Below are 26689 nucleotides of genomic sequence, written 5' to 3'. Positions count from 1 at the left end.
CAGGGGCAGATGGGGATGTAGGAGTGAAAGTGAGTAAATAGAGGCAGCAGGCATTCCAGTGAATGGGGTAAGAGTGTTTCAAAGACAGAGACAGGGTAGAGTTGTTCTTAGAGACGGTGGTTGGGTGCAAAGTAGGCATGTCAGAGATTAGCTAGGGAGGAAGCAGACTTCCCAAGAATGTGAAAGGTGTACGGGTAACCCAACGGTAGGGGCAGCTGTCAATCGAGTGATGGGGGAATGGGAATGATTGAAGGGAAATTATGTGGGAAGGGCAATGGGGAAGCGTGTATCACAGTGAAAGGGAGACAGGTGAGGGGAGATGTTAACCAGAAAGAGGAGACCCAGAGATGGGGGAGTGCACAGGAAGTCCCAGAGACTTGGAGATGTCCTAAGACAGACAGCATTGTGGGGAAGAGGTGGAGTTGGCGTCCCAGATAGTGGAGGGAGAAAATGGGATGAACAGGGCGAAAAAGGAGCTTCACAGAAACCGGGGGCTAATGGTATAGGCATCTCTGAGACGGGTTAGGGGATAAGTGTGCTGTGCCAAGCCAGAAGGGAAATTATTTATCCCAGAGACTGAACAGGGAAGGTGGGGCAATGGGACATTCCAGAGATAGGGGAGCAGGGAAAGGTTGTGTCCCAGAGACAGCAATTGGGGAATGGTGTATCCCAGAGAAGGAGAGTGGGAAAGGGAAAAGAGTTTCCAGAGACAGACTCAAGGAGTTGTGGGGACAGGACAGGGGGAAGGGGGCACCCTAGGCCATGGGGGAGGTGATTCTAAGGAATGGGGCAAGGTACTTATAGAGGGGACTGAAATGAGTGACACATGGACAGAGGTGGGAAGGAGGAGATGGAAAATGTGTCCTAAAGGCAGAGTGGGAGAGGGAAGGGGGTCATCCCAAACATGGGGGCTGTGGAGCATTGGGGAAAGGAGACATCAGATGATGTGGGAAGAATGGAGGGGTTATTGCAGAGACGGGGCTGAAGAATAGTGGAGTATTACCCCAGAAAAAGGTCTTGGGGAGGGGCGGACAAGACAAGTGGGCAGGGGTTGTCCCAGATACGTGTCTAGATTCTCCTTGCTACAACTGGTGATGTCTATCAACATTATCTAGCATCTCCAATGCCATATGGTATTCCAGTGCTGGTGAACAGCCATTCAGAGCAGAACTGATGAGATGTACTGTTTGAGATTACCATATGCAAATGCCTAGCTTTTTGTACTCTGTAAAAAGTTTACAAAAGGTATCAATAGATGAAGGACAGTATTTCAGATGATATATTTTTAGACTCCAAGGTGATGTCTGACATTCACACGGTGACAAATTAGGAGAACAAATCCTCAACTTCTATTGGGTCACAGTTCAGGCATCTGGACTCAGCATCAAATTCCCTGTCTGTATCACGATGGGCCAACCAGGAGTACATGGTGTTTACATGGATGCTCCTGGAGACTTTCTAATCACTGATACTGAGGTGATTGACAATGGGAACTCACAAAGTGGCCTCACAAAGGTCATCTGCGGAGGAAATGAAGGTGACAAAGAGTTTGTTTTCCTGTGCAGCTCTAATTGACACTTAAATTCACTAGAAGTTGAACCCAGTTTACTTTTGGGCCTCAGTCTCAACTGTTCCTACTAGCTAGAGGTATGGACATCAGCTGGTTCTTGTCATCAGACCTGATCCTAATGTTCCAAATCAATTGGTACAAAATCATGTACCTACTTTTAACTTGAAAATACATCAAAGTTCTTCATGCCTAATAAAGTCAGAATTATATTTTTTATGCGACTCACAAATCCTTAAGTTTGGATTGCAAGATCTCAGCTGTGCCTGGGAGGACTAGTGAACCCATTCCCGGAGCCTTTTGTCTACTGAAACCATGCATACCTTTTGGCACAACTTTGGACTCTCGGCATCTGCACACTCGATTCAGTGATGGTACATTCTTAAACTCACAGATTTCTGGGTAAGAACAGTGCCATTGAAAGCACTTACAAGTATTGCCTCCCCAGCTGCCAAATTGCACCAACCAAGTCAGTATTGTTATGAGAATTCAGCTGCCAGTTTAACACACAAGTTTCCAAAGCAATATACTCCATGTCAACAGACATTGGGCATGTCAGCAGTAAAAATCAACCTAATTTTTTTTCTGTCAGTTTCCAAATGCTGCTACTCTGTCATTTGTTGCCACCCCCTCTGTTCCCCTGCACCTCATCATTTCCTCTTACACCTCCCACTGTCCAGAGACTGAAACTCTGCCGTGTACTGACCCATCTCTGGTGTCTGACTTAAATGTTCCATGTTCTGCTTTTGAGCACACTGGTGTATTCCAACATCTCCGTTGTGTGAGACACTGCCCTTTAAAAGTGAAAATAACCCATAACATTGAAACGGACAGGGAATAAGGTGGGTAACTAACAATGTCATTCTTCCTCGACCCAAACAACAGACATAACTGCAGTCAGCACGTCTTCTTCAATCTGCAGAAAGTCATGCAGGAAATTCAAGGGAAACCTTAGAGTGGTGACTGATTGGAAGCCATCACTACAGGGAAAGCGAAAGGTGAACAGCAGGGAAAGATTTAGAAGGACTGTCGTGGAACAGAAAGACTGGCCGGGACCAGCTGGGTGTAGTTGACTCCCTAATGTACACTGGGTATGTTGTAGTTTCACTAAGTACCTGAGACAGTTGAAAATAGAACTGATTTATTTGTCACAGATTCAGAATATTAAACTCCAGTTGCATTAAATGTGAACAATAGCAGAAGGAACTCCTCTCAGTCCCAGTGACCAGGGTGGAGAACTGGGTGTGATGAACAGCAGCAATAATTTCAGAGTTTGACACCAACAGCCATTTTTGAACTTGTCTCTGGATTTGGTAACTGTGATGGTTAAATATCAAGCATGCAACTGATTTAAACTTTTTCCCCAGTGTGAACTCCATAATGCTTCTGAAGGTCGGCTGAATGATTGAATTCCTTCCCACAGTCTGAGCAGGTGAACAGCCTGTCCCCAGTGTGAACTCGGTAGTGCGCCACAAGGTTGCTTGACTGAGAAAATCCCTTCCCACATTCAGAGCAGGTGAACGGCCTCTCTCCAGTGTGAGTTCGCAGATGCTGCTTCAGGTCAGATGATCGACTGAACCCCTTCCCACAGTCTGAGCAGGTGAATGGTTTCTCCCCAGTGTGAACTCGCTGGTGTGCTTTCAGGTGAGATGAGTGTGTGAATCTCTTCCCACATTCAGAGCAGGTAAACGGCCTCTCTCCAGAATGAACTCGCAGATGTTGCTTCAGGTCAGATGATCGACTGAATCCCTTCCCACATTCAGAGCAGGTGAACGGCCTCTCTCCAGTGTGAACTCGCTGATGTTGCTTCAGGTAAGATGATCGAATGAATCTCTTCCCACATTCAGAGCAGGTGAATGGCCTCTCTCCAGTGTGAACTCGCTGATGTTCCTTCAGGTGAGGTGAGTGACTGAATGCCTTCCCACAATGTGAACAGGTGAATGGTTTCTCCCCAGTGTGAATTCGCTGATGTGACAGCAGGTAAGATGACTGAGTGAATCCCTTCCCACAATCTGAGCAGGTGAATGGTTTCTCCCCAGTGTGAACTCGCTGGTGCCTCAGTAGGTTAGATAACTGAGTGAATCCCTTCCCACAATCTGAGCAGGTGAACGGCTTCTCCCCAGTGTGCACTCGCTGGTGTCTCAGTAAGGTGGATGACTGTGAAAATGCCTTTCCACAGTGTGAGCAGGTGAACATTTTCTCCCCATTGTGAACTGACCGGTGAGCCAATAGGTCAGATGATCGCGTGAATCCCTTCCCACACTCGGAGCAGGTAAACGGCCTCTCCCCAGAGTGAACTCGCTGATGTACCTTCAGTTGGGATGACTGAGTGAATCTCCTTCCACAGTCTGAGCAGATAAACGGTCTCTCCCCAGTGTGAATTCGCAGATGTACCTTCAACTGAGATGACCGAGTGAATCCCTTCCCACATTCTGAACAGTTGAATGGCCTCTCCCCAGTGTGAACTGACTGGTGTGCCAATAAGTCAGATGATTGATTGAATCCTTTCCCACAGTCTGCACAGGTGAACAGCATCCCCCACCCTCCCTGTGAATTGACTGGTGTGCCAGTCGGTCAGATGATCGAATGAATCCCTTCCCACACTCTGCGCAGGTGAATGACCTCTCTCCAGTGAGAACTGACTGGAGTATCTGTAGGTGGGATGACTAAGTGAATGCCACAGACTGACCTGGTGAGTAGCCTCTCTCGTGTGTGCTCACTGGTGTGTCTACAGATAGGATGACAGACTGAATCACTTCCCACAGCCTGAACAGGTGGACAGCCTTTTCAGAGTAAGAGCTTGTTCATCTGTCAACAGATCAGATTACTGAGTGAATCTCCTCCCACACATGGAACTAGTGAACAGTCTCGCTTCCCGTAAACTCACTGGTGTGTCTGCAGATTGGCTGAGTGAGTGAATCTCTTCCAAAGCAGAACGGCTTCTCACTGAATGGCATTCTCAGTGAATGGCTTCCCACTGCTGTGAAATTTCTGTCGTATTATCAGCTTGGATGACAGAATTAATCGCTTCCGCAGAGAGAACAGATCAACAAATGCTGGTGAGTTCTCAGCATGCAGTTCCAGTGGACTCACTGAGTTAAAACAGAAAACTTAATTTCAGACACAAAGCATGTTTCCAATTATGATGAGATACTTCTTCATCTCCTAGGATCAACAAAAGATGATACAAAGGAAGTATCTGGTCACTCCTTAAATACCTGACAGAGACATTGGAACTGACGTGTTGTTGTGTTTGAGATTCCTGTACACAGATTCTTTGTCATTTCTAACCTGTAAAAAGATTTACAAAAGACATCAATGGGTGAAGGACAGCATTTCAGATGAGATCATTCTAGTCTCGATGATGATGTCTGACATCACATTGTTACAGCGAGGTTCAACCCAACTTGGAGGAACAATTCCTGATCTTCTAACTGCGTACAGATCAAGGACTGGACTGACCATCCAGTTCTCTGTTTCACTGCCTGTATCAGGATGGACCATTCGTGCCTGACTTCAATTTGTGACATGGCTCAGTTTGTCTCTCTCCATTAATATTATTTCAAATTCTGGTGAAGTCCAACAGCGCTACAGAGAGCACATGATATTAAACAGCTGAGACTTTCTAATTACTGTGAACCCCGCCCCCCACCCTCGCAGGATTGACAGAGGTGAACTCATCAATGGTAATGACAATGAATATGAAGGGGAGGGCAGTTGTCTTTCCCATTGGATTGTGGCACCTTCGTGATATGAAAGCTACAGGTCACTTGTTACCCAGGAGAAAGGTATTTGATATCATTATCCAGAGAAAGAGGTAAAACAACGGTGAAATCTGATGGAAGGATTTTTTTCATTTTTCTCCTACAGCACTAACTGATATTTTCATTCACTGGAAGGTGGCCTCTTCACCTGAGATTAACTCGGAACTATACCTTTGTTCTGAGTTCCTAAAGCTTGGGTTTAGAGAGCCAGGACTTCGCAGTCTGGCAGATCCACACATTCCCATTCCCTCTGCCTCCATGGAATGCTGGGGAAAATACTAGAATTATCACCCATGGCTTCCTCTGTACCCAGAAAAACCTTACAGGAACCAACAGCAGACTGTCTTTCAAGAGGGTGAACCCTCCACAACATGACAGGCTCTGAAAACCTATGCCAACCAACTAGTGGGGGTGTTCAGACACATTTTCAATCTCTCATTGTAATACACACAAATTCTGGAGGAACTCAGCAGGCCAGGCAAACTTTTCATTGAATACCTACTCGTCCATAGATGCTACCTGGCCTAAGTTCCTCCAGCATTTTGTGTGTATTACTTTGATTTCCAGCATCTGTAGATTTTCTCGTTCGTGATTCAATCTCTCATTGCTTCAAAAGGACAACGATCATACCAGTACCAAGAGGAGCAGGGTGTGCTGCCTTAAACACTATCAACACTACAGTGATGAAGTGTCAGTCATGGCTCAATCAACTCCTGTCTCAGTAAGGACCTGGACTCACTGCAATTTGGCAGTTGCCACAATAAGTCTGCAGCAGATGTGATCTCATTGGCTCTTCATGTGACTGTGGATCACTTGGACTTATGTCAGGATGCTATTTACAGCTCAGTATTTAACACAATCGTTCCCAAAGTTCTGACTGAAACGCCCCAACAGCTAGGTGTTTATACGTCCTTCTGTAACTGGATCCTCAGCTTCCTCTCAGAAGACCACAATCTGTGCGGATCAGTAATACTTCTCCAGCTTGCTGCCAATCAACACTGACACACTGCCAGGCTGTATGGTTAGCCCATTGCTCTACCCTCTGTACACCGATGATTGTGTGGCTTGGCACAGCTTAGATGCCAGCTCTAAATTTGCTGTCAATGCATCTATTTTTGACAACATTTCAGATAGTGCCAAGAAGATGTACAGGAACAAGATATATCAGTTGGTTGACTGGTATTGCAGCAACAACTTGCACTCAACACCAGTAAGCCCAAAGAACTGATTGTGGACTTCAGAAAGGGTAAGGCGAGTCACCAGTCATCATAAAGGGATCAGACTGGAACGAGTAATCAATTTCAAGTTCCAGAGTGTCAATTTGTCTGAGGATCTACCCTGGGCCCAATATATCAATGCAGCTACAAAGAAGGCAGGACAGTGGTTTTATTTCATTAGGAGTTAGAGGAGATTTGGTATGTCACCAAAGACACTTACAAATTTCTACAGATGTATTGTGGAGACCATTCTTACTGGCTGGTTGGGGGGAGTGGGGGGGGCGGGTGCTACTACACTGAATTGAAAGAAGCTGAAGAAAGTTGTAAACTCACTCAGCTCCATCATGGGCACTAGCCTCCCCAGCATCCAGTACATCTTCAAGAAGCAATGTGTCAAAAAGGCAGCGTCCATCATTAAGGACCCCCATCACCAAGAACATGCCCTCTTCTCATTGCTATCATCAGGAAGGAGTAACAGGGGCCTGAAGGCACACACTCAAAGATTCAGAAACAGAGGATTTCTGAATGGAAAGTGAACCATGAATATGACCTCAAAGGATTGAAAGTACATTTATTATCAAAGAATGTATAAATTATACAACCTTGAGATTCGTTGTTTACAGGCAGCCACAAAGCAAGAAACTGGACAGAACCCAATCAAAAAAGGCCAAGACGCAATATACAAAGAGGGGAGAAAACACAAATCATGCAAACAGTAAAAGCAAGCAACAGCACCCCGCCTCTGTGTCGACGTTCAAATCGTCCGAACACTGGGTCGCCCCCCGCACTAGGACCCGGGTCCCCGTCAGCGATACGCTAGTTGTACCCTGGCGGCGTTCTCGACCTTTCTCAATCAGCTCGGCGTTTCGGTCGATGCAACTTTGCGCCGGATTTAGGTGGACGGGCTCTGCAACTCGTCCCTCGACTGAGCCGCGCCCGCGCTCGCGGTGACAGGTTCGCACAGGAAAGTGCCATTTAACCGCCTGTCAGCTGTCAGGATGTTTGCAAACTGCCTCACTACACTCTGCAGTATTATTTTATTTAGTCTAGATACTGTAATTCGTTTTTTTAAGTACTGCTGCCGCAAAGACAAATTTCACATCGGTCGGTGACTGAAACCCGATTCTGTCCGTCAGGGCCCCAGCGATGCGCATGCGCCAGAGAAATGACTCCGCCCCCTTCCCTCGTGAGCAGAAAGCGCCCGGGGCCCGCGAACGGATCGTGGGGCTGCGAGAGAGGGAAAGGACCGGGAATGTTCTGGGATGCGGAGTCACAGTGTGTCTGGAGCTCGCAACAACTGCCCCGCAGTCGCGGTGTGGAAGCCGGTGCTGATAAAATCCCCGCGCGGAACCCCGCTCCTACCTATTACCGATCTTCTACAGTCTGTTGCCAATCAGCGCATGCGCCAATTACGGGAACGAGCTTTGTCTCATACACATGCGCATTTGATCGCTGTATCACCGGCGGCAACTGGCGCAAGAGATTTTGGGTAAGCAAGGTGACATTAAAGGCAAGCACTTACAAGTACATTGCTAAAAGGCAGTCAATGCTTTATGTAGAAAACTGAACCACTTTAACGTAGCAGGCTCCCACAAACAATATAACTCATGTTAACCGCCGTCGAAGTTTAACTCACTCACAAATCCAGATATAAATACAACAAGATATGCTGGAGATGCAAAGAAACTGGAGCAACACACACAAAATGCTGCAGGGACTCGTCAGGCAGCATCTAAGCAGAGGAATACAGTCATTAATATCAACTCTTTATTCCCCTCTACAGATGCTACCTGAGTCATTGAGTTCATCCAGCATTTTTCAAACATAAGCCTCATTTCACTCAGTTTCCAAATGTTTCTGATCTTTCAACTGTAGCCTCATCTTCCTGGTCTGATTTCCTCCTCCTATTCCCCGTAAACTCTAGCCCCCACCACACCTGGAGCCCCGAAGCCTTGATTTATGCTGACCTCACTTTTGTTTCTGACCCTATTTTATCGAAAATTTACCCACCATACTTCAGAGAGTGCTGTACTGCAAAAGCCCAGCTGTGTGAGGCACAGCTCTTGGAAATCAGTGAAAATGACCCAAAATATTGAATAGACCTGGGCAGAAAGAGTTTAACTGCCCATGACATTCATTCTTGGTTTAGAGACCTGAGGAACGAGGGATATTTGGGACAAAACCCCAGTAAGCTCATCTTCTTCTGCAGTTTGCAGTGTCACAGAGGAAACTGAAGGTAAACGTCTTCACCCACAGACTGGTGACCAGTTGCAACCAGACGTTATAGGGTGAGTGAGAGGTGAACAGCAGAGGTGGATTTAAAAGCACTGCAGAAGCAGGTACCATCTGAACTGAGTGGTCTCTCCAATTGTACATTGGCCTGACAGAGACCAATGTTGCAGCTGAGCCACAGGATTTGAAGTAGAACTGATTTATTGTCACAGACCCACAATATTAAACACCAGTCTGTTTTAAGTCTAAGATCAGCAGAAGAAACCCCTCCAATGCTCAGCGATCAGGACTCTCCCCTGGGTGTGATGAGCTGCTGCAATATCTGCAGAATCTGACATTAATAGTCCGTCAGGAATTTCCAACTGGATTCAGCCACTATGATAGTCTCAAACCTTATCTGAACTTCCTGATGTGAAGTTGCTGGTCTTTCAGCAGCTGGGATGACTGAGTAAATTTCCTTGCTGACCTACATATTGTGGATCCTCGCAAAGTGAATTAACTAAATGAATCTTTTCCCACACTTGGTACTATACTAATAGAAAGATACAAAATGAGCCAAGTATAGCTGCTCACCTGAGTGAACTGGCTGATGGCTCATGTGACTGAATGAATTCTATCCCACACACGGAGCAGATGAATGGCAACTCTCCAGTGTGAACTTGCTGGTGTGTCTACAGGTGCAGAGGCCAGGTGAATCCCTTCCAAAATGAGAAGCAGTGAATGGCAGCTCAGTAAGATCAACTCTACGGCCATTGATCAGGTCAGACATTGGGCATGTCCACATGTTACAACTAATGTGCTGTCTTCTCAACCATCTCCTCCTTCACATTCAAGTGCTGTTGAGCTGACAGACACAGCAGAACTGACGTGCATTACGTTTTAGATTCCCAAACAGAAATTCTTTGCCTTTTCTACCCCGCTCTTGGACTGTATTTCTTTGAGTTTAGAAGAATGAGGGGAGACCTCATAGGAACATTTTGAATGTTGAAAGGCATGGACAGAGTGGATGTGGCAAAGTTGTTTCCCATGATGGGGGAGTCTAGTACGAGAGCGCATGACTTAAGGATTGAAGGGCACCCATTCAGAACAGAAATGCGAAGAAATTTTTTTAGCCAGAGGGTGGTGAATCTATGGAATTTGTTGCCACGGGCAGCAGTGGAGGCCAAGACATTGGGTGTATTTAAGGCAGAGATTGATAGGTATCTGAGCAGCCAGGGCATCAAAGGTGATGGTGAGAAGGCGGGGGAGTGGGACTAAATGGGAGAATGGATCAACTCATGATAAAATGGCTGAGCAAATGGCTGACTTCTGCTCCTTCGTCTTATGGTCTAAAAAGCTTGGAAGGAAGGCCAATGGGTGAAAGACAAAATTTCAGCTAAGATAATTTTATTCCTTATGGTGATCTCTGACATCACACTGTTACAGCAAGACTGAACACACTTTGGAGGAAGAACATCTCAGTGCCAACTGGACACAGATCAGGCATCCAGGCACCACATCAAATTATCTGTCTTCCTCTCTGTATCAGAATGGGTCATTTCTGCCCTTCATCAAGCTGTGACTGGCCCAGTTTATCTCTTTGCATTAGTATAACTTCACGTTCTGATCATGTCCCACAGACCTACTAAGAGCCCACAGTATGTACACGGCTGCTTCTGGCTTTTGACTCAGAGTCAGCAATGCCATTGAACCTCGAGAGTAGGCAATTAGGCTTTCTTATTGCAAATTGTCACTGTGGCATTTTTATGGTATGAATGATACTAGTCACTTGTTACCCAGTGCATTATTGTGTACCCGGAGAACATAGAAGAAAAACATGGTCTCAGTGGCAGAGAGTCAGAACTACAGAATGTTGAAGAAAGGTGATTTCCTCAATGAACAAAGGTAACACAATGATTTTATCAATTATCTATTCCTCTCCACAGATGCTACCTCAACCGTCGAATCCTCCGGTGTTTTGTGTGTACCTGGAATAAGTGGGTCATTTTCAGACTGGAAGGAGGTAACTTTTGGAGTACCCAGGTAACTGGTTCTTGGGCACAGCTGTTCACCGGATAATGAAACATAGAAACATAGAAACATAGAAAATAGGTGCAGGAGTAGGCCATTCGGCCCTTCGAGCCTGCACCGCCATTTATTATGATCATGGCTGATCATCCCAACTCAGAACCCCGCCCCAGCCTTCCCTCCATACCCCCTGACCCCTGTAGCCACAAGGGCCATATCTAACTCCCTCTTAAACATAGCCAATGAACTGGCCTCAGTTTCCTGTGGCAGAGAATTCCACAGATTCACCACTCTCTGTGTGAAGAAGTTTTTCCTAATCTCGGTCCTAAAAGGCTTCCCCTCTATCCTCAAACTGTGACCCCTCGTTCTGGACTTCCCCAACATCGGGAACAATCTTCCTGCATCTAGCCTGTCCAATCCCTTTAGGATCTTATACGTTTCAATCAGATCCCCCCTCAATCTTCTAAATTCCAACGAGTACAAGCCCAGTTCATTCAGTCTTTCTTCATATGAAAGTCCTGCCATCCCAGGAATCAATCTGGTGAACCTTCTTTGTACTCCCTCTCTGGCAAAGATGTCTTTCCTCAGATTAGGGGACCAAAACTGCACACAATACTCCAGGTGTGGTCTCACCAAGGCCTTGTACAACTGCAGTAGTACCTCCCTGCTCCTGTACTCGAATCCTCTCGCTATAAATGCCAGCATACCATTCACCTTTTTCACCGCCTGCTGTACCTGCATGCCCACTTTCAATGACTGGTGTATAATGACACCCAGGTCTCGTTGCACCTCCCCTTTTCCTAATCGGCCACCATTCAGATAATAATCTGTTTTCCTATTTTTGCCACCAAAGTGGATAACTTCACATTTATCCACATTAAATTGCATCTGCCATGAGTTTGCCCACTCACCCAACCTATCCAAGTCACCCTGCATCCTCTTAGCATCCTCCTCACTGCTAACACTGCCACCCAGCTTTGTGTCATCCGTAAACTTGACATGAGCATGAGGAGGGGCCAAGATGTGCGATGTCCAAGTCTGCTGATGTCACAGAAACAGTGGAAGGAAATCTGCTGACGATTCTACATCAAGAAGGCAGACGGTACCAAGCTGCATGGGTGCACGAGAGCAGAGTAACTGAAATTCTCCCGTGCACATGGCTTTTGTTACTATGCAGCTGGAATTTTCTTTCATCTAGTGTTAACATAATTTTGAAATTATTAGCATTAACTATCCTTAATAATCTTTTGGCATTTGTAAATTCCTTCAGAAAACCTGTTTGAATACGACTGAAACATTGCAGTTTGCAAAAGCAAAAATTAACAAGTCATGGGCCCAGTATCTTGATGATACCCTTTATTGGAGTGACAAAGTGAAATATCTGCTTGCACCTATAGGTTCTGATGTCGAAGCTGGGCTTATTATTCAGTTCATTCCATGAGTGTGTAACCAGTTGGATAATAAATTTTCTGATGAGCTAACAGAAGTCAAGCTTTTGACCTTGTACTATTGCAAACACTACCAATTTTCAATTTGTGAAACAGAATGTTGTACAACTGTCAAAAAAAACTGAGCTAATATTACAAACTACAAAGTAAGTGTTACTTCAAAAATATCGCAGCAATACTATGATTTCCAATTTTCACTTCTGGGAAAGTTAAGACTGGATCAATTATGATGTTCATTGATATGTTAAACTACATGCTTCGAAACGAAGAATTGGATAACTGACAAATCTAGTTGACATCACTAGAACTTTTCAAGCTTCCAGTGCTGACAGCGAACGTGGGTTCAGTCTTAAGAGCTTGATCAAATGTAAATCCAGAAAGAAGATTAGAAGTGGAACATTCGTATGATCTAATGAGGATAAAGAAGTATTTTTCACCTGAACCTAGAAGACTGGAGGGGATATTTTATAGAGGTATACAAAATTATGTGGATGGGGTATAGATTGGGTAATGGCAAGCAGGCTTTTTCCACGGAGGTTGGGTGATACTACAACTAGAGGTAATGGGTTAAGCAGAAACCCATGACCTTTAAGAGTGAAAGGTGAAATATTTAAGGGGGAACATGCAGCGAAACTTCTTCACTCAGATGGTGGAGTGTGGAATGAGTTGCCAGTGGAATTAGTGTATGTGATTTGATTGCTTCAGAGAAGTTTGGATAGGTACATAGATGGGAGTGGTATTGGGGGGAGGTATATGGATGGGAGTGGTTTTGGGGGGATATGGTACATGGATGGGAGTGGTATTGGGGGGAGGTACATGGATGGGAGTGGTTTTGGGGGGATATGGTACATGGATGGGAGTGGTATTGGGGGATATGGTACATGGATGGGAGTGGTAATGGGAGGATATAGTACAGGTAAGCGGAAAGGCCTGTTTCTGTGCTGTAGTATTCCATGACTCTTCAATTTTGCCCCATCATCTGCCTGTCCTTCCTGACAGTCTCACTATACACTACCTCTTCAGCCCGATCACTCCAATTCCATTCCCTGATAAATTAGTTTAACCCCTCCACAACTGCTCTAGCAAACCCGCCTGGAGGGATATTGGTCCCCCTTGGGTTCGGGTGTAACTCATCACATTTGTACAGGTGAAACCTTCCCCAGAAGAGATGCAAATGATCCATAAATCAGAAACACTACCCCAGGCACCAGTCTCTCAGCCACTCATTCATTTGCTGAATCGTCCTATTCTTGTCATCATTGCGCATGGCATAGACAATCCAGAGATTGTTACCCGGAGGTTCTGCTTTTCAGCTTTCTATCTAGTTCTCTAAATTCCCTCTTTAGGGCCCCTTCTCTTTTCATTCCTATGCCATTAGTACCAAAATGTACCAAGTTGTCTGGCTGCTCACTCTCCCCCTTTAGAATATCATGTACACAAACCCTGACCCTGGCACCTGGGAGGCAACACACCATCTGGGTCCCTCTATCGCATCCACAGACTCTCTGATCTACTCCTTTAACTATGGAATTTCCCATTTTCACTACACTCCCCCTTTGCCTCATTCTCTTCTGAGCTACAGCACCAAAATCTCTGCGGCTCCCCACTGGTAGGTTGTTCCCAACAGTATCTAATACTGTATTCTAGTTATTGAGAAAAGCGCAAGCGAGGCACTCTGTATGGGCTGCCTATTTCCCTTTCCTCTCCTGATGGTCGCCTATTCACCTACCTCCTGTAACCTCGGAGTGACTTCCTCACTGTAGATCCTATATATCACCTCTGCAGTCTCCTGTATGACCCAAGGTCATCAAGGTGCAGCTCCAGTTCTTTAATGCATTCTCTGAGGAGCTGCAGCTCGGTCCACCTGGTGCAGATGTGGTTATTCCCAGACCTCCGAGAATTCCCAGATCTCACACAAAGAACAAACCTCAGCCCCTGGAGCCATTTTTACTGCCCTAACGATACACTTGTAGATGAAGAATGAACAAGAAAAAGCTGACCAGATACTTACGTTGCCCATGCCTGATGAGCCAAAGCCAAAAGTCTCTCCACTCCAACACTGCTGCACTCCAATAATGGCAGCTTCGCTTGTCCCTGCCTTATTTTTATTTGACTGTGCTAATGAATTCTGAACTCCTTTGTCATGCTCTGAAAATACGACTACGAAGCACAGATTTTTAAAGCTGTAAAATCAGTCCCTATCTATGCAAATACTCAAAGATTGGATCCTTTAGAATATCTTCCAATAACTTTCCTACTATTAATGTCAGGCTTACTGGCCTATAATTTCCCGGTTTATTTTTAGAGCTTTTATTAAACAGCGGAACAACATTAGCTATCCTCCAATCCTCCAGTACCACACCTGACACTGAAGATGATTTCAATATCTCTGCTAGAGCCCCTGCAATTTCTGCACTTGCCTTCCATAGGGTCCTTGGGAACACTTTAACATGCCCTGGTGAATTATCCACCCTAATTTGCCTCAAGAAAGCAAACACCTCCTCCTTTGTAATCTCCGTAGGGTCCATGACCTTGATGCCACTTTGCTTCACTTCTGTAGACTCTGTATCCATCTCTTGAATAAATACAGATGCAAAAAATCCATTTAAAATCTCCCCCATCTCATTTGGTTCCATGCATAGATTACCATTCTGATCTTCCAGAGGACTAACTTTGTCCCTTGCAATCCTTTTGCTCTTAACATATCTACAGAATGAATCTCTTAGGATTCTCCATCACCTTGTCTGCTATGGCAACCTCATGCCTTAATTTTTAAGCCCTCATTTCTTTCTGAAGTGTTCTCTTGCATTTCTTATACTCCATAGGTAACTCATTTGTTCAGACTGTCTATACCTGTTTTTTTTTTCTTAACCTGGGCCTCAATATCTTTTGAAAACCTGGTGCAGATGTGGTTGTCAGCCAGACAGATACAAGCTTTGTACTCTCAAATTTTCACTTTTAAAGGCCTCTCTCTTATCAATTACACCTTTGACAGAAAACTTCTGCTCCAATCCACACTTGTCACATTTCAGCAGGCTAGTGAGGGGTTGGCTAAGTTCAGTATCTGAATCAACCCATGCTCTGTTGTAGTTGTATAAACACAGAAATGATCAAAGTTGCTGGACTGATGTATTGCAATTGGTTTTGCTGATATAACGGCCTTTGAACGATCCTCAGTGACTTCTTGTTTGCTTTGGGAAATTTTCTGTCCCAAGTAAGTCACTTCTTGTTGCAAATGTGCCTTGTCCAAACTTGCTTTGTGTCCCTTGAAAGACAGATAAATCGAGTAGGTAGAGTACATCACGTTCATGCTGATCTGCGGTCTCAGACGCAATCAGGGTATCATCCACATGTTGTATGGTTGTTTAGTCAGTGCCTGGAAAGCCCCTTAGATGTTGTCTCAATGCCGTGGTAGACAGTAGGACTGCTGTGAAGTCCCTGTGGTTCACCAACGACTATAAAAGCCAACTATGATTGACATTCAGGCACCAGTGGTACCGACCAGAAACCATTGGCCATATCGATAACATGTGTGGTAGGTTGAGGGTGTTGAAGATCATTGATGAATCTGCCACCAGAGAGATTAACTTGTCAATACGCTCCACTCAGTGATCCTGTAATCTACCATTGGTCACCAAGTGCCATTCACTTTCTGGACAGGTCAGACCGGACAGTTTGACCCACTGCGTGTCTTAACAAGAACTCCTCACTCATCCAGCTGATTGACAATAGGTATGATGCCTTCTATGAATATTCTGCTTAGTACTGTTACAAGTAAGGAACAACCTGGAGGTTGGAACAGAACGTGTTTCATGTCCAATGCAGCCAAGTAGTTCTGCTTGACTGGTAGTCACTCAGAAACAATGAGCACACTCACACGCACAGAATTAGTAGGTCAAACATCAATTGTTAGATGGACAAGCCTACAATATCGACTGATCCCGTTATATCATATGACAGACCGGTAACAGTCACTGGGTGGATTGGACATCTCTCCACCTGTTAGTTTTTCAGGCGAAACCTGCTTGATAATATTCCATCAGTTTTCTGGTCCGTTCTGATCAGCACAATCCAGAAGCCTCAGGATTGAGTGTTGGTTCGGATTTAGTGCTTTTAACTGGAGATTCTGCTTCAGTTAGTTGCAATGCTAACCTGTCTTGTTCACTTGCTCATCCTAGAATGAGGGATTCACTTGGTCGTCTCCTGATGGGATTTAGATGCTGATGGCATACACTACCATCCTGAAGTGTTGAAGTAACTTGTTGACCCTCTTTCACCACAATTTCTGCGTTCATCCACCTTCAGCTTTCAGGGGTCGGGTCAAGATAAATGGGATCTCCCACTGATGTTCCTTATTTGAATTGTCCTGTATTTTCATTGTCTTTCATCTGTCTCTTACTCTATCTCCCACCTCTGGGTGGAACAAATTTAATTGGAAATGCAACCTGCAGCCCATCAGTAGCTCAGATGGAGAGAAAGCTGTGGTAGTTTGAGGGGTTATTTGGTACATGAACAAAAACCAGTTGATCCTGCTGTGTATGTCCCCATTAAACCTTTGTACTCCCTGCTTCACAATCTGAACAGCTCTTTCACCCATACCATTTGATGATGGGTGATAAAGGGTGAATGTTGCAATCGAATTCCACTGTCTTGTAAGAATACTTTGAACTCCTCACTTGGAAACATGGGACTATTATCACAGAACTGGGGATTCCACGCACACAAAATAGTGTGCGTAAAATGTTTATCATCATCTGGCTGGTCAACGTCTTCACCGTTTTGGCCTTGATCCATTTAGAAAGCACATCGATAACTATCCAGTGACTATCCAGCAGGCCTGCGCAGTCTACATGTAAAAGTCTCCAGGGTTTGGTTGGCCAATGCAATGGAGCCATAGGTATAGGAGTGTTTAAAGGTCGAGACTGCTGGTATGAGTTGCCTGGACGAACAATAAGCTCAATGTCTTCATGCTTTAAATATGAAAATCCTGGAGGTACATGGAGCTTAGAAAAATAAAGCGCTATGAGTAACCCTAGGTAATTTCTAAAGTAAGTACATATTCAGCACAGCATTGTGGGCCAAAGGGCCTGTATTGTGCTGTAGGTTTTCTATGTTTCTAAAACATGGCCAGCAATTAGCAGGACAGGCCAGTTATCCACATTCTGAGAGTTAGAGCATCTAAACCCTGCAGGCTGGCGCAGTTGGTTGCATGTCGTTACAGGAACCCCTCCCCTATGGCCGACTCCTGACGGCCTTGGTTACTTAGAGATTATGCTGATTGCCATCGATGACAGCTGGATCCAAGCTGTCTGTCTCAGGAACTCAGCACCACTCCTCCGGTCCCAGTCCATGAGGAGCTGCTGAACACTCCAAACAGTTCGTGAATCCAGAATTCTTTTTACAGTGAGGAACCGTTCTTCAGTGACAAACCTGGTGGCAGCAGGACTGACGGTAGTGGGGGCTAAAGGTTTAGTGTTTACAGGTTTTAATTTGGAAATGCGAATGTGGGATTGATCTTGAGGGTCTTAGGGAGCTGCAAGGTGTAAGCCACCAGGTTCACTTTCTTGAGAACCTTGAAGGGTCCAATGAACTTGGGCACCAACTTCCGAGACTCCACCTGGGAAGGCAAATCCTGTAAAGCTGGAACCTGTCTTTTCATGTGGTTAGCCTGTATTTCAACCTTCCATGTAGAGGCAGGGGATTGGGAGTTTGACGTTCTAGTGTCCGTTTTTCAGTATGGGCAATCTGTTAGTTTTTGTGTGAGGGAAGGGTTGGGGTTTTTTGTGTGGGGGGGTGGGGTCGATATTTCTCTTTCAACGATTTCCATGGTTTTTCTTTTGTCTTGTAGGCAAGATGAATCTCAGGAGCTGTATACTGGATACATACACTGATAATGAAATGAACCTTTGAATTCCTTCCCACAGTCTGAGCAGATGAATGGCATCTCTCTAGTGTGAACTTGCCAATGTAGCTGCAGTTAAGATGACTGAGTGAATCCCCTCCTACATCCTCAGCAGGTAAATAGCCTCTTCCCAGTGTGAATTTGCTGATGTGCCAGTAGGGAAGATGACCGAGTGAATCCCCTCCCACAGTCCGAGCAGATGAACGGTCTGTCCTCAGTGTGAACTCGCTGCTGTGCCAGGAGGGAAGATGACTGAATGAATCCCTTCCCACAGACTGAGCAGGTGAACGGTTTCTCCCCAGTGTGAACTCGTTGATGTGCCTGTAGCTGAGATAACTGAATGAATCCCTTCACACAGACTGAGCAAGTGAACAGCCTCTCTCCAGTGTGAATTCGCTGATGCACCTTCAATTGAGATGATTGAGTGAATCCCTTCCCACAGTATGTACAGGTGTATGGCCACTCCCCAGTGTGAACTGACTGGTGTGCCTGTAGGTCAGATGATTGAGTTAATCCCTTCCCACAGTCAGAGCAGGTGAATGGCCTCTCCCCACTTTGAATCGACTGGTGTGCCTATAGGTGAGATGATCGAGTGAAATCCTTTCCACAATGTGAGCAGATGAATGGTTTCTCCCCAGAATGAACTCGTTGATGTACTTTCAGTTGCGATGACTGAGTGGATCCCTTCCCACAGTCTGAGCAGGTGAACGGCCTCTCCCCAGTGTGAACTCTCTGATGGCCCTTCAGTTCAGATAACTGAGAGAATCTCTTCCCACAGTCTGAGCAGGTAAACGGCCTGTCCCCAGTGTGAACTTGCTGATGTAGCTTCCATTGAGATGACCGAGTGAATCCCTTCCCATAGTCTGAGCAGGTGAATAGCCTCTCCCCAGTGTGAACTCGCTGATGTACCAGTAAATCCATTGATCGAGTGAATCTCTTCCCACAGTCTGAGCAGGTAAACGGCTTCTCCCCAGTGTGAATTGTTTGGTGTGCCTGCAGGTAAGATCATTGAATGAATCTCTTCCCACATCAACGCAGGTAAACAGCCTGTTCCCAGTGTGAAGTTACTGATGTACCTTCAATTGTGATGACTGAGTGAATCCCTTCCCAGTGTATGAGCAGCTGAATGGTGCCTCCCCAGTGTGAATTGACTGGTGTGCTGAAAAATGAGATGATCGTGTGAATCTTTTCCCACAGTCTAAGCAGGTAAACAGCTTCTCCCCAGTGTGAATTGTCTGGTGTGCCTCCAGGTGAGATGATCGAGTGAATCTCTTCTCACACTCTACGCAGGTAAACGGCCTGTCCCCAGTGTGAACACGCTGATGTACCTTCAATTGAGATGACCGAGAGAATTCCTTCTCACAGTCTGAGCACGTGAATGTCCAATCCCCAGTGTGGACTGACTGGTGTGCCAGTAGGTCAGATGATCGATTGAATTCCTTCCCACATTCTGAGCAGGTAAACAGCATCTCCCCAGTATGAAGTGACCGGTATGTTTGTGGGTGGGATGACTGACTGAATCCCACAGACCGAGCTTGTGAACCACCTCTCTCTTCTGTGCGCTCACTGGTGTGTCTGTGGATGGGATGACTGATGAACAGATGAGCAGCCTCTTCACAGTGAGAGCTCACACATGCATCAGCAGATCAGATTATTGAGTGAATCTCTTCCCACACATGGAACAATTGAACAGTCTCTGTCCCTTGTGAACTCACTGGTGTGTCTGCCTGTCAGCTCTGAGTGAATCTCTTCCTACAGATGGATTAAGTGAACAGCTTCTCACTGCTGTAAATTTTCTGTTGTACGATCAGCTTGGATGACAGAATGAATTGCTTCCCACGGGCAGAACAAATCAACAAATGCTGATGTGTTGTCAGCACCCCAATTCCAGTGGACTCACTGAGTTCAAACCGAAAACTTCCTTTCAGACACAAAGCATGTTTCCAGCTGGGATGAGACACTTCTTCATCTCCTAGGATCAACAACAGATATATTGGTGTTACAAAGGAAATATCTGGTCACTCCTTAAATACCTGGACAGAGACATTAAAACTGATGTATTGTTGTGTTTGAGATTCCTGTACACAAATTCTTTGCTGCTTCGCACCTGTAAAAGAATGTACCAAGGATACCGTTGGGTGAAGGACAGCACTTCAGATGAGATAATTTTAGTTTCTATAGCAACCACTGTTATAGCGAGGTTCAACAGAAGTTGAAGTATCAACTCCTGATCTGCAAACTGAACATGGATCAGGAATTTGAATTGACTGTATCAGAACGGGCTATTTCTGCTTGCCTTCAATCTGTGACGTGGCTCAGTTTGTCTCTCTCCACTTGTGTTATTTCAAGTTCTGGTCATATCCCACAGCCCTACAAAGAACACATGATATTACATGATTACATGACTGATCCTGGAAACTTTCTAATTACCCTGTCCCTCTCTCCCACCACCCAAGGTGATTGACAGTGGTGAACTCATATACCAAAAGCTCATGAGGTCATGAACGTTCAGCTACAAGAAATATTTATGTATGATTCGGAAACTGGAGTTATCTGTTTGTGTTGACGTGATGCGAAAGTTGCTGGAGAATTTCCTAGTGGAAAGAAGTGGGATGATATTTGGAAACTTGACTTTTTGAAGCATCATTTGGCAAATAAATCGCATTTGGTTGGTGTGAAAAAGCTCAGGCAACAGAACCCGTCATTACAGGAGTGCTACGCATGTTACGGTTGAGTGCAGATGAGCAAAAGTGAAAACGATCAAACCCAGAGGAGATCAAAGTTCTTTTCGACAGCGTGTTTTTAGCTGTTAAAATGAATAACTCTTTACATTCTGTTCAAAGCATTAATGAACATATGGAAAAGTATGTTTAACTCTCAGACAGCTGGCAAAGCAAAAGTTATGTGTTCAAGTTTCTGGAGACTATCCAGAACAAGTCAATGCCTTATGTCTAAAATATCATGATTTTCTAGCTGAAAATACTGTAATGGTTAGACAGTTTAATGATTTCAAGTTTTCCGTGCAAGAAAAAATTAAATCCAAACTGATTTCAAACTTTGCTCAAATGGTGGCATTAGTACTTCAAAATGAACAGTTTTGCGACCTTGCACGGTTGATGGACATTGGGGGAACATTTCTTGAGTCTAGTGCAAACTGTGAGCGAGGTTTTAGCCTAATGAATCAACTCAAAAACAAGCTGAGAAACCGTTTAGCTGAATGTCATTTGGATATGTTAATGAGAATCAAAAGCTATCAATTGGATGGAAGTTCTATTAGTCTAGAAAGAGTTTACAAAGAATGGGTAAATGCCAAAGACAGGAGAGAGAAAAAATAACCGAGTGACTTAAATATACATGTTATTTTGTTGTTATTCTGTGCAGTTTTATGTCAAATATTTTGTAAACCTACATAAATTGTGCCATGTACTTTTTTTTCAGTGTGCACGTACTTTTGTCACAGGAAAAAAATTTGCACAACATAAGATTTTTGCACACAATGACTACTAAAAATTAGAGGGAACTTTGCCTCTGACTGGACTACAGTTCCTCGCCTCACTTCCCCAGGTGTTGTCTGAGAAAGCCCAGGCTGAGAGTTCCTCACTCTAGTTGAGTGGGATTACTGACATTGGAGTCATAGTTTTACCATGCTGCTGAATTTCTAATTTGCCCCCTAGTTCTACCTGTTTGGTGTAGGTGTGACAGAGAGACAGAAGGGTGTTTGCACAGGGGCCCCCAGATGCTGGGGTGCCCTCTCAAAGACATTAGCACAAACACCACTATCAACCAATACATTTTCCTTTAATCCAAGAGAGTCCTTCTACTCAGTTCCTTCAGTAACACGTTTGGAGTCTGTTTGGTGTATCCACCGAGATTGCGCTTTTGGTTTCGCAGCCATGGGAATGGTCAGTAACACCTGATATGGTCCTCTGCACCGAGGTCAGAGTTTCCCCTCAATCGCAGTTCTTGATCAGGACAAAATCTCTGGGCTCAATCATGGAATAATCACCTTTGGGCTGGATTTTGTCTTCCTGATAGGCCTGTGAATGCAAGCTTTGGAGAGGTTTAGTTAATTTGCGTAAGTATTTTCCCATCTCCTCCCCCAAGGTATGCATATCTAATTTTGCAGGTAAGCTCTCAGGGAGGAGCAGCAAACAAGGTCGGGGTCCTCATGGGGTTCTCATAGGCTTCCCGTAGATAATTTCTGCAGGTGATAACCCTGTCTTACTTGATGGCTTGATTCTCATATGGAATAGGGCTAAGGGTAAAGCCTTCAACCAGGTCAATCCAGTTTCTTGTGTAAGTTTGGCCAGCTTATCTTTCAAAGTACCATTGGCTCGTTCAACTATGCCAGCTGCTTTTGGATGATGGGTGCAGTGGAACTGTTGTTTTATAGCAAGTTCTTTACAGACTTCCTCATTTATTTTGGCAACAAAATGTGGCCCATTGTCCGAGCTTATCATTTCTGGAAGTCCAGAGCAAGGAATTATTTATTTTAGCAATATTTTCACAATAGTCACAGTGGTATTATTAGTTGTAGGAACAGCTTCAATTCATCTGCTAAATACATCTACTTAACATCTACAATCACCAAGCAATACTTATAACAATGTACTCTAGGTAGTTCTATAAAATCAAGTTTTAAACAAGAAAAAGGTCCACCAGGCAAGGGGGTAGTTCCAGAAACACAAGACATGCCTTTTCCAGCATTCATTTTTTTTAACAAATTAAACATGCTGTGGCTCGTTTTTCTGCTGCTTTCTGGAAATCAGGGTGCCACCAGGATTGTAATAATGTATTGTTACGTACCCCGTAACTGGGTTGCCAAACCAGCAGAAATGGATCACTCAGTTGGAGTCTGGAGTACTAGAACTAAGAAAGTTTTATTAAAGAAACAAGCAACACAGTAATCGAAAGGATAATAAATGCAACAATTCAACAATGATAACCACACATGTGCACAGAATTAAGATAACAGCATCAATCAAGCTCTATCGTTGTCTAGGGGTAAATGACCAATTTCAAAATTACTCAAAGTTCAGTCCAGTTAGTAGTTCAGTTCGCAGTAATCATTGCCATGGCGGTGGACAACGTGGGGGAAGAGAGACATAGAACAGGAACAACTGATCATTCAGAACGGCTTCACTCACAGACCAGCAAGATGGCTCACAGACCAGCGAGATGGCTCACAAACAGCTTTTGGGCAGGTCCTTGGTGATGTCACCTGAGGTCACCGACTGTGACCCCTCCTCCAGATGCGGTCGATCCTCTGCAGTGAACCCGGCACCCAGGCAAGGGCGGACACACACCGGGTTCCCGCTGATCGTACCTTTCCACCCTGGTCGTTGTCTGGCACTTCTCACCCACTCGTGAGAAGCGTACCGCTTCCAGGGTCTCGTTACCTCGGGTGGCGTGTGTGTCTGTCTTAGCGAACCTGTCCCTTTTTATCCCCCTGCTGGGGTATCGCCTGTCCATCACTTCAAACAGTTCAGGGTTCAAAGGGGGAGCCGCTCCAGACAGCTCTCTCTCCCACATCCCTTCATTACACATCTCCAGACGCTGCTCCATTGTTCCTTATCTCTCCTTCCCCTGAGGGCAGGTGGCAGACCAACTGCTGATGCCACTGATGCTAGCCCAGGCCAGCACACATCTTAATTTTATGTGTATTCTCGTAACAGTATTAACCATTCCCTCCTTGCCCAGGTGTGTACAATTATGTACATAATCTATCAAAATAGGTAAGAACACAGAGGGAACACAGACCTGTCCCACAGAGGTCACCCATAAATAGGTCTGAGGTTCAAGGTGGCAACCCATTTGGGACCATAGTTTGCGCTCTCCTTCAGGGGCGTCCCCCTAGAATGTACACATTTCCCCCATATCTGGCATACCCGTCCGTGGGTCACGTCTAATAGAGGCCTGCTTATTTCCCGAGGGGATCAAAAGTGTGGGGTTCAAGGCTGTCTGCTCAGCTGCTGCATCATCCCCAGCATTACTCTTAAATATCTCATCGGATTCCCCAGTATGGGCTGCACATTTAAAAACAGCCAAAACTCGAAGTAGTTGTAGAGCGATGAGTAAATTGTAAAAGGTAGCATTACCTCTGCAAGATTACACCCCAAACTGGTGGTGGCTGTAAATAAAACCTCACACTGGGTCCCCCTGGAATTCCACCCGCGGTGGCTGGGTAAGTGAATACGTGTGTTCCGTGCCTTCGAACCCAGACAGAGTGATTGTAGCGTTTGATAGCTGGATTCTCTTTTCCATACTATTTCCTGATCGAGAGTGAATGTGGTTGTCCCCGTATCAATCATAAACGGAATTAGAATTGCAGCAACTTGCAATATTACATTGGGCACTTCCTGAGGGGTGGTACTCACGGTGGGATGCATCCTTGCTTGTCAATTTCTAAACAGGTTGTTGTCCCCACCTGTCCCTTGGTAGGTTTTTGTTCCCAGTTCTGATCCCCAGATATAGCCCTCTCGCGTCCTTCTTCCCGCTGAACATATTCACCTTTATTAGTTCCCTTCGGGGTTTATCGGGATTGTCAAAGCTCGTCGCATTCGATTTCGGTCATTGTCAGGCCAATCCATATTATTAGTTTTAATCATGTTGGCTAACTTAATTGGTAAGCATTGAAGCAGTAAGGCATTAAACTGGGTGGGGGGAGGGGTTCGAATTCCCATTAATTAAAGGCTTGGTCTCCTGCGAAACTGCCGTAGCACGCCACAAATCGCTCCCGATAGTCTGGTCCAGATTTCCCAGGTTTAGGTTTGCATTCAAGTACTTTAGTGATATTTACCACTTGTTGGAGAGCCCTCTCCAAGGCTTGGATAATCTGGTCTGTCTGTTCATTCTTATTATGGATTCCCGCCTGTAACTCCCAATAGGTTTGGTATCTTAATTCTGCCTTCCATTTCAGCCACTCACCAGCTGAGAGAATCATGCAGCAGAGACAGAACAAATCTTGCGGGGTCGCATTATACATTTGTATAGTACTGCCGACTACTGAGCAAACTGTGCTGGTTGTTCTTTTCTAACTGGGGTATGATTCATGATCATTATCATTTCTTGACGCTTCCAGGGTGCATACACAGTAATTACTGAGGGCTGCCCTCCTCGGCTGCTCGTGGATTGGGCAGCATTCGGGGTGGGCAATTGTCTTTGTGGAGCCATTAACTCTGGGGTTTTATTGGATTCTTCCCTTCCTATCTCGGAATAATCCTCGGTATTCCCTTCCTGGTTCTCACGGTATAGAGAGCCTCTCCTTCCCTGCCGCCGCTGTTTTACCCGAGCGGCCAGCGTATCTGCGTACTGGGAGGATTGGGGTTCGGGAGCACTGGGTGCAGTCGGTCCCTGATAAGGTGGGGGATACAATGGGTGCCCAATCCTCATCGCGGTCACTGTCCTCAAACAGGGTCGGTATGCCAGACATGGGTTCGGGATCCCGTATTGGCCCTGATCTCGCGCGCGCACTGGCGATCTAAATATTCCTGTCTGCTCCATATCTGCCTTTGCCTGTTTTCTTTGTTTCTCGTTCTCTCTTTCTTCTCCCATCTACCCATTCTCACTCCGCCTTCAATGTTTCCCAACTCTTGGGATTTCCTTCTGACGTACATACCTCTACATCCCTTTATCACATGCATTGTTCCTCCAACTGGCCAGTAAAGTACTATCCCATTTGGGGTTCGGCTCAACAGGCTTAGGTGGAAACGGGCGAGGCGGAAAGGGTTGGGTATTCATTTTTTGTTGTCATTTGAGTGTGAGGGCAGCTTGTTGTTCTCGGTGCCGGATGTGGGAGCCCCTGGAGTCTCCAAGCCTCCCGGACGTCCACATCTGCGCCAGGTGCGCCGAGATGCAGCTCCTAAGGGACCGCGTTAGGGAGCTGCAGCTGCAGCTCGATGACTTTCGTCTGGTCAGGGAGAGTGAGGAATTGATAGAGAGGAGTTACAGGCGGGTGGACACACCGGGGCCACCGGAAGCAAGTGGGTCACGGCTAGGAGGGGGAAGAGGAAGAATCAAGTAATAGAGCGTACCCCAGTGGCTGTGCCCCTTGACAATAGGTATTCCTTTTTGAGTACTGTTGGGGGGGGGGGGAAACAGCTTACCTGGGGGAAGCAACAGTGGCCGTGCCTCCGGCACAGAGTTCAGCCCTGTAGCTCAGAAGGGTAGGGAAAGGAAGAGGAGGGCAGTAGTAATAGAGGACTCGATAGTTAGGGGGTCAGATAGGCGATTCTGTGGACGCAGTCCGGAAACCCGCGTGGTAGTTTGCCTCCCTGGTGCCAGGGTCCGGGATGTTTCTGATCGCGTCCAAAATATCCTGAAGTCATAGTCATAGTCATACTTTATTAATCCCGGGGGAAATTGGCTTTCGTTACAGTTGCTCCATAAATAATAAATAGTAATAGAACCATAAATAGTTAAGTGGGAGGGAGAGGAGCCAGAGGTCGTGGTACATATAGGTACCAATGACATAGGTAGGAAAAGGGATGAGGTCCTGAAAGGAGAATATAGGGAGTTAGGAAGGGAGTTGAGAGAAAGGACCACAAAGGTAG

General features: G+C 45.5%; 2 protein-coding genes and 1 long non-coding RNA gene across 5 annotated transcripts in view; 1 reads left to right on the top strand and 2 right to left on the bottom strand.

The window, feature by feature from the left end:
• Positions 1-21793, top strand: part of LOC134353852 (uncharacterized) — a 40900-nt gene extending 19107 nt beyond the window's left edge. Inside the window, exons 1-4 of one of the 3 annotated variants that reach the window (XR_010019690.1) lie at positions 5286-8037; positions 10706-10802; positions 18084-18252; positions 19896-21793. This is a non-coding gene — a long non-coding RNA (uncharacterized LOC134353852). Of the gene's footprint in view, positions 1-5285; positions 8038-10705; positions 10803-12184; positions 18253-19895 lie in introns of those variants that run through there. The other 2 variants (XR_010019691.1, XR_010019692.1) reach the window with 2 other exon arrangements.
• On the bottom strand, positions 24-7981 carry LOC134353847 (zinc finger protein 16-like). The gene is made up of 2 exons (XM_063062318.1): positions 7911-7981; positions 24-4858 (listed from the first exon to the last, which is right to left on the bottom strand). The coding sequence occupies exon 2, from the start codon at positions 4100-4102 to the stop codon at positions 2918-2920; it is 1185 nt and encodes a 394-aa protein (XP_062918388.1). The 5' UTR covers positions 4103-4858; positions 7911-7981; the 3' UTR covers positions 24-2917.
• On the bottom strand, positions 18263-19058 carry LOC134353851 (zinc finger protein 239-like). The gene has a single exon (XM_063062325.1). The coding sequence runs from the start codon at positions 19056-19058 to the stop codon at positions 18711-18713; it is 348 nt and encodes a 115-aa protein (XP_062918395.1). The 3' UTR covers positions 18263-18710.
• Positions 21794-26689: the final 4896 nt, after the last annotated feature.

Source organism: Mobula hypostoma, chromosome 11 (assembly GCF_963921235.1).
Source record: "Mobula hypostoma chromosome 11, sMobHyp1.1, whole genome shotgun sequence".
In the NCBI taxonomy this organism is placed as follows: domain Eukaryota; kingdom Metazoa; phylum Chordata; class Chondrichthyes; order Myliobatiformes; family Myliobatidae; genus Mobula; species Mobula hypostoma.
This window is presented reverse-complemented; position numbering and strand designations above follow the sequence as displayed.

Excerpts from the sequence above, each read along its gene's own strand:
- LOC134353851 (XM_063062325.1), bottom strand. The coding sequence starts at position 19,058 with ATGGATTTACTGGTACATCAGCGAGTTCACACTGGGGAGAGGCTATTC.
- LOC134353847 (XM_063062318.1), bottom strand. The coding sequence starts at position 4,102 with ATGCTGTTCACCTGTGCAGACTGTGGGAAAGGATTCAATCAATCATCT.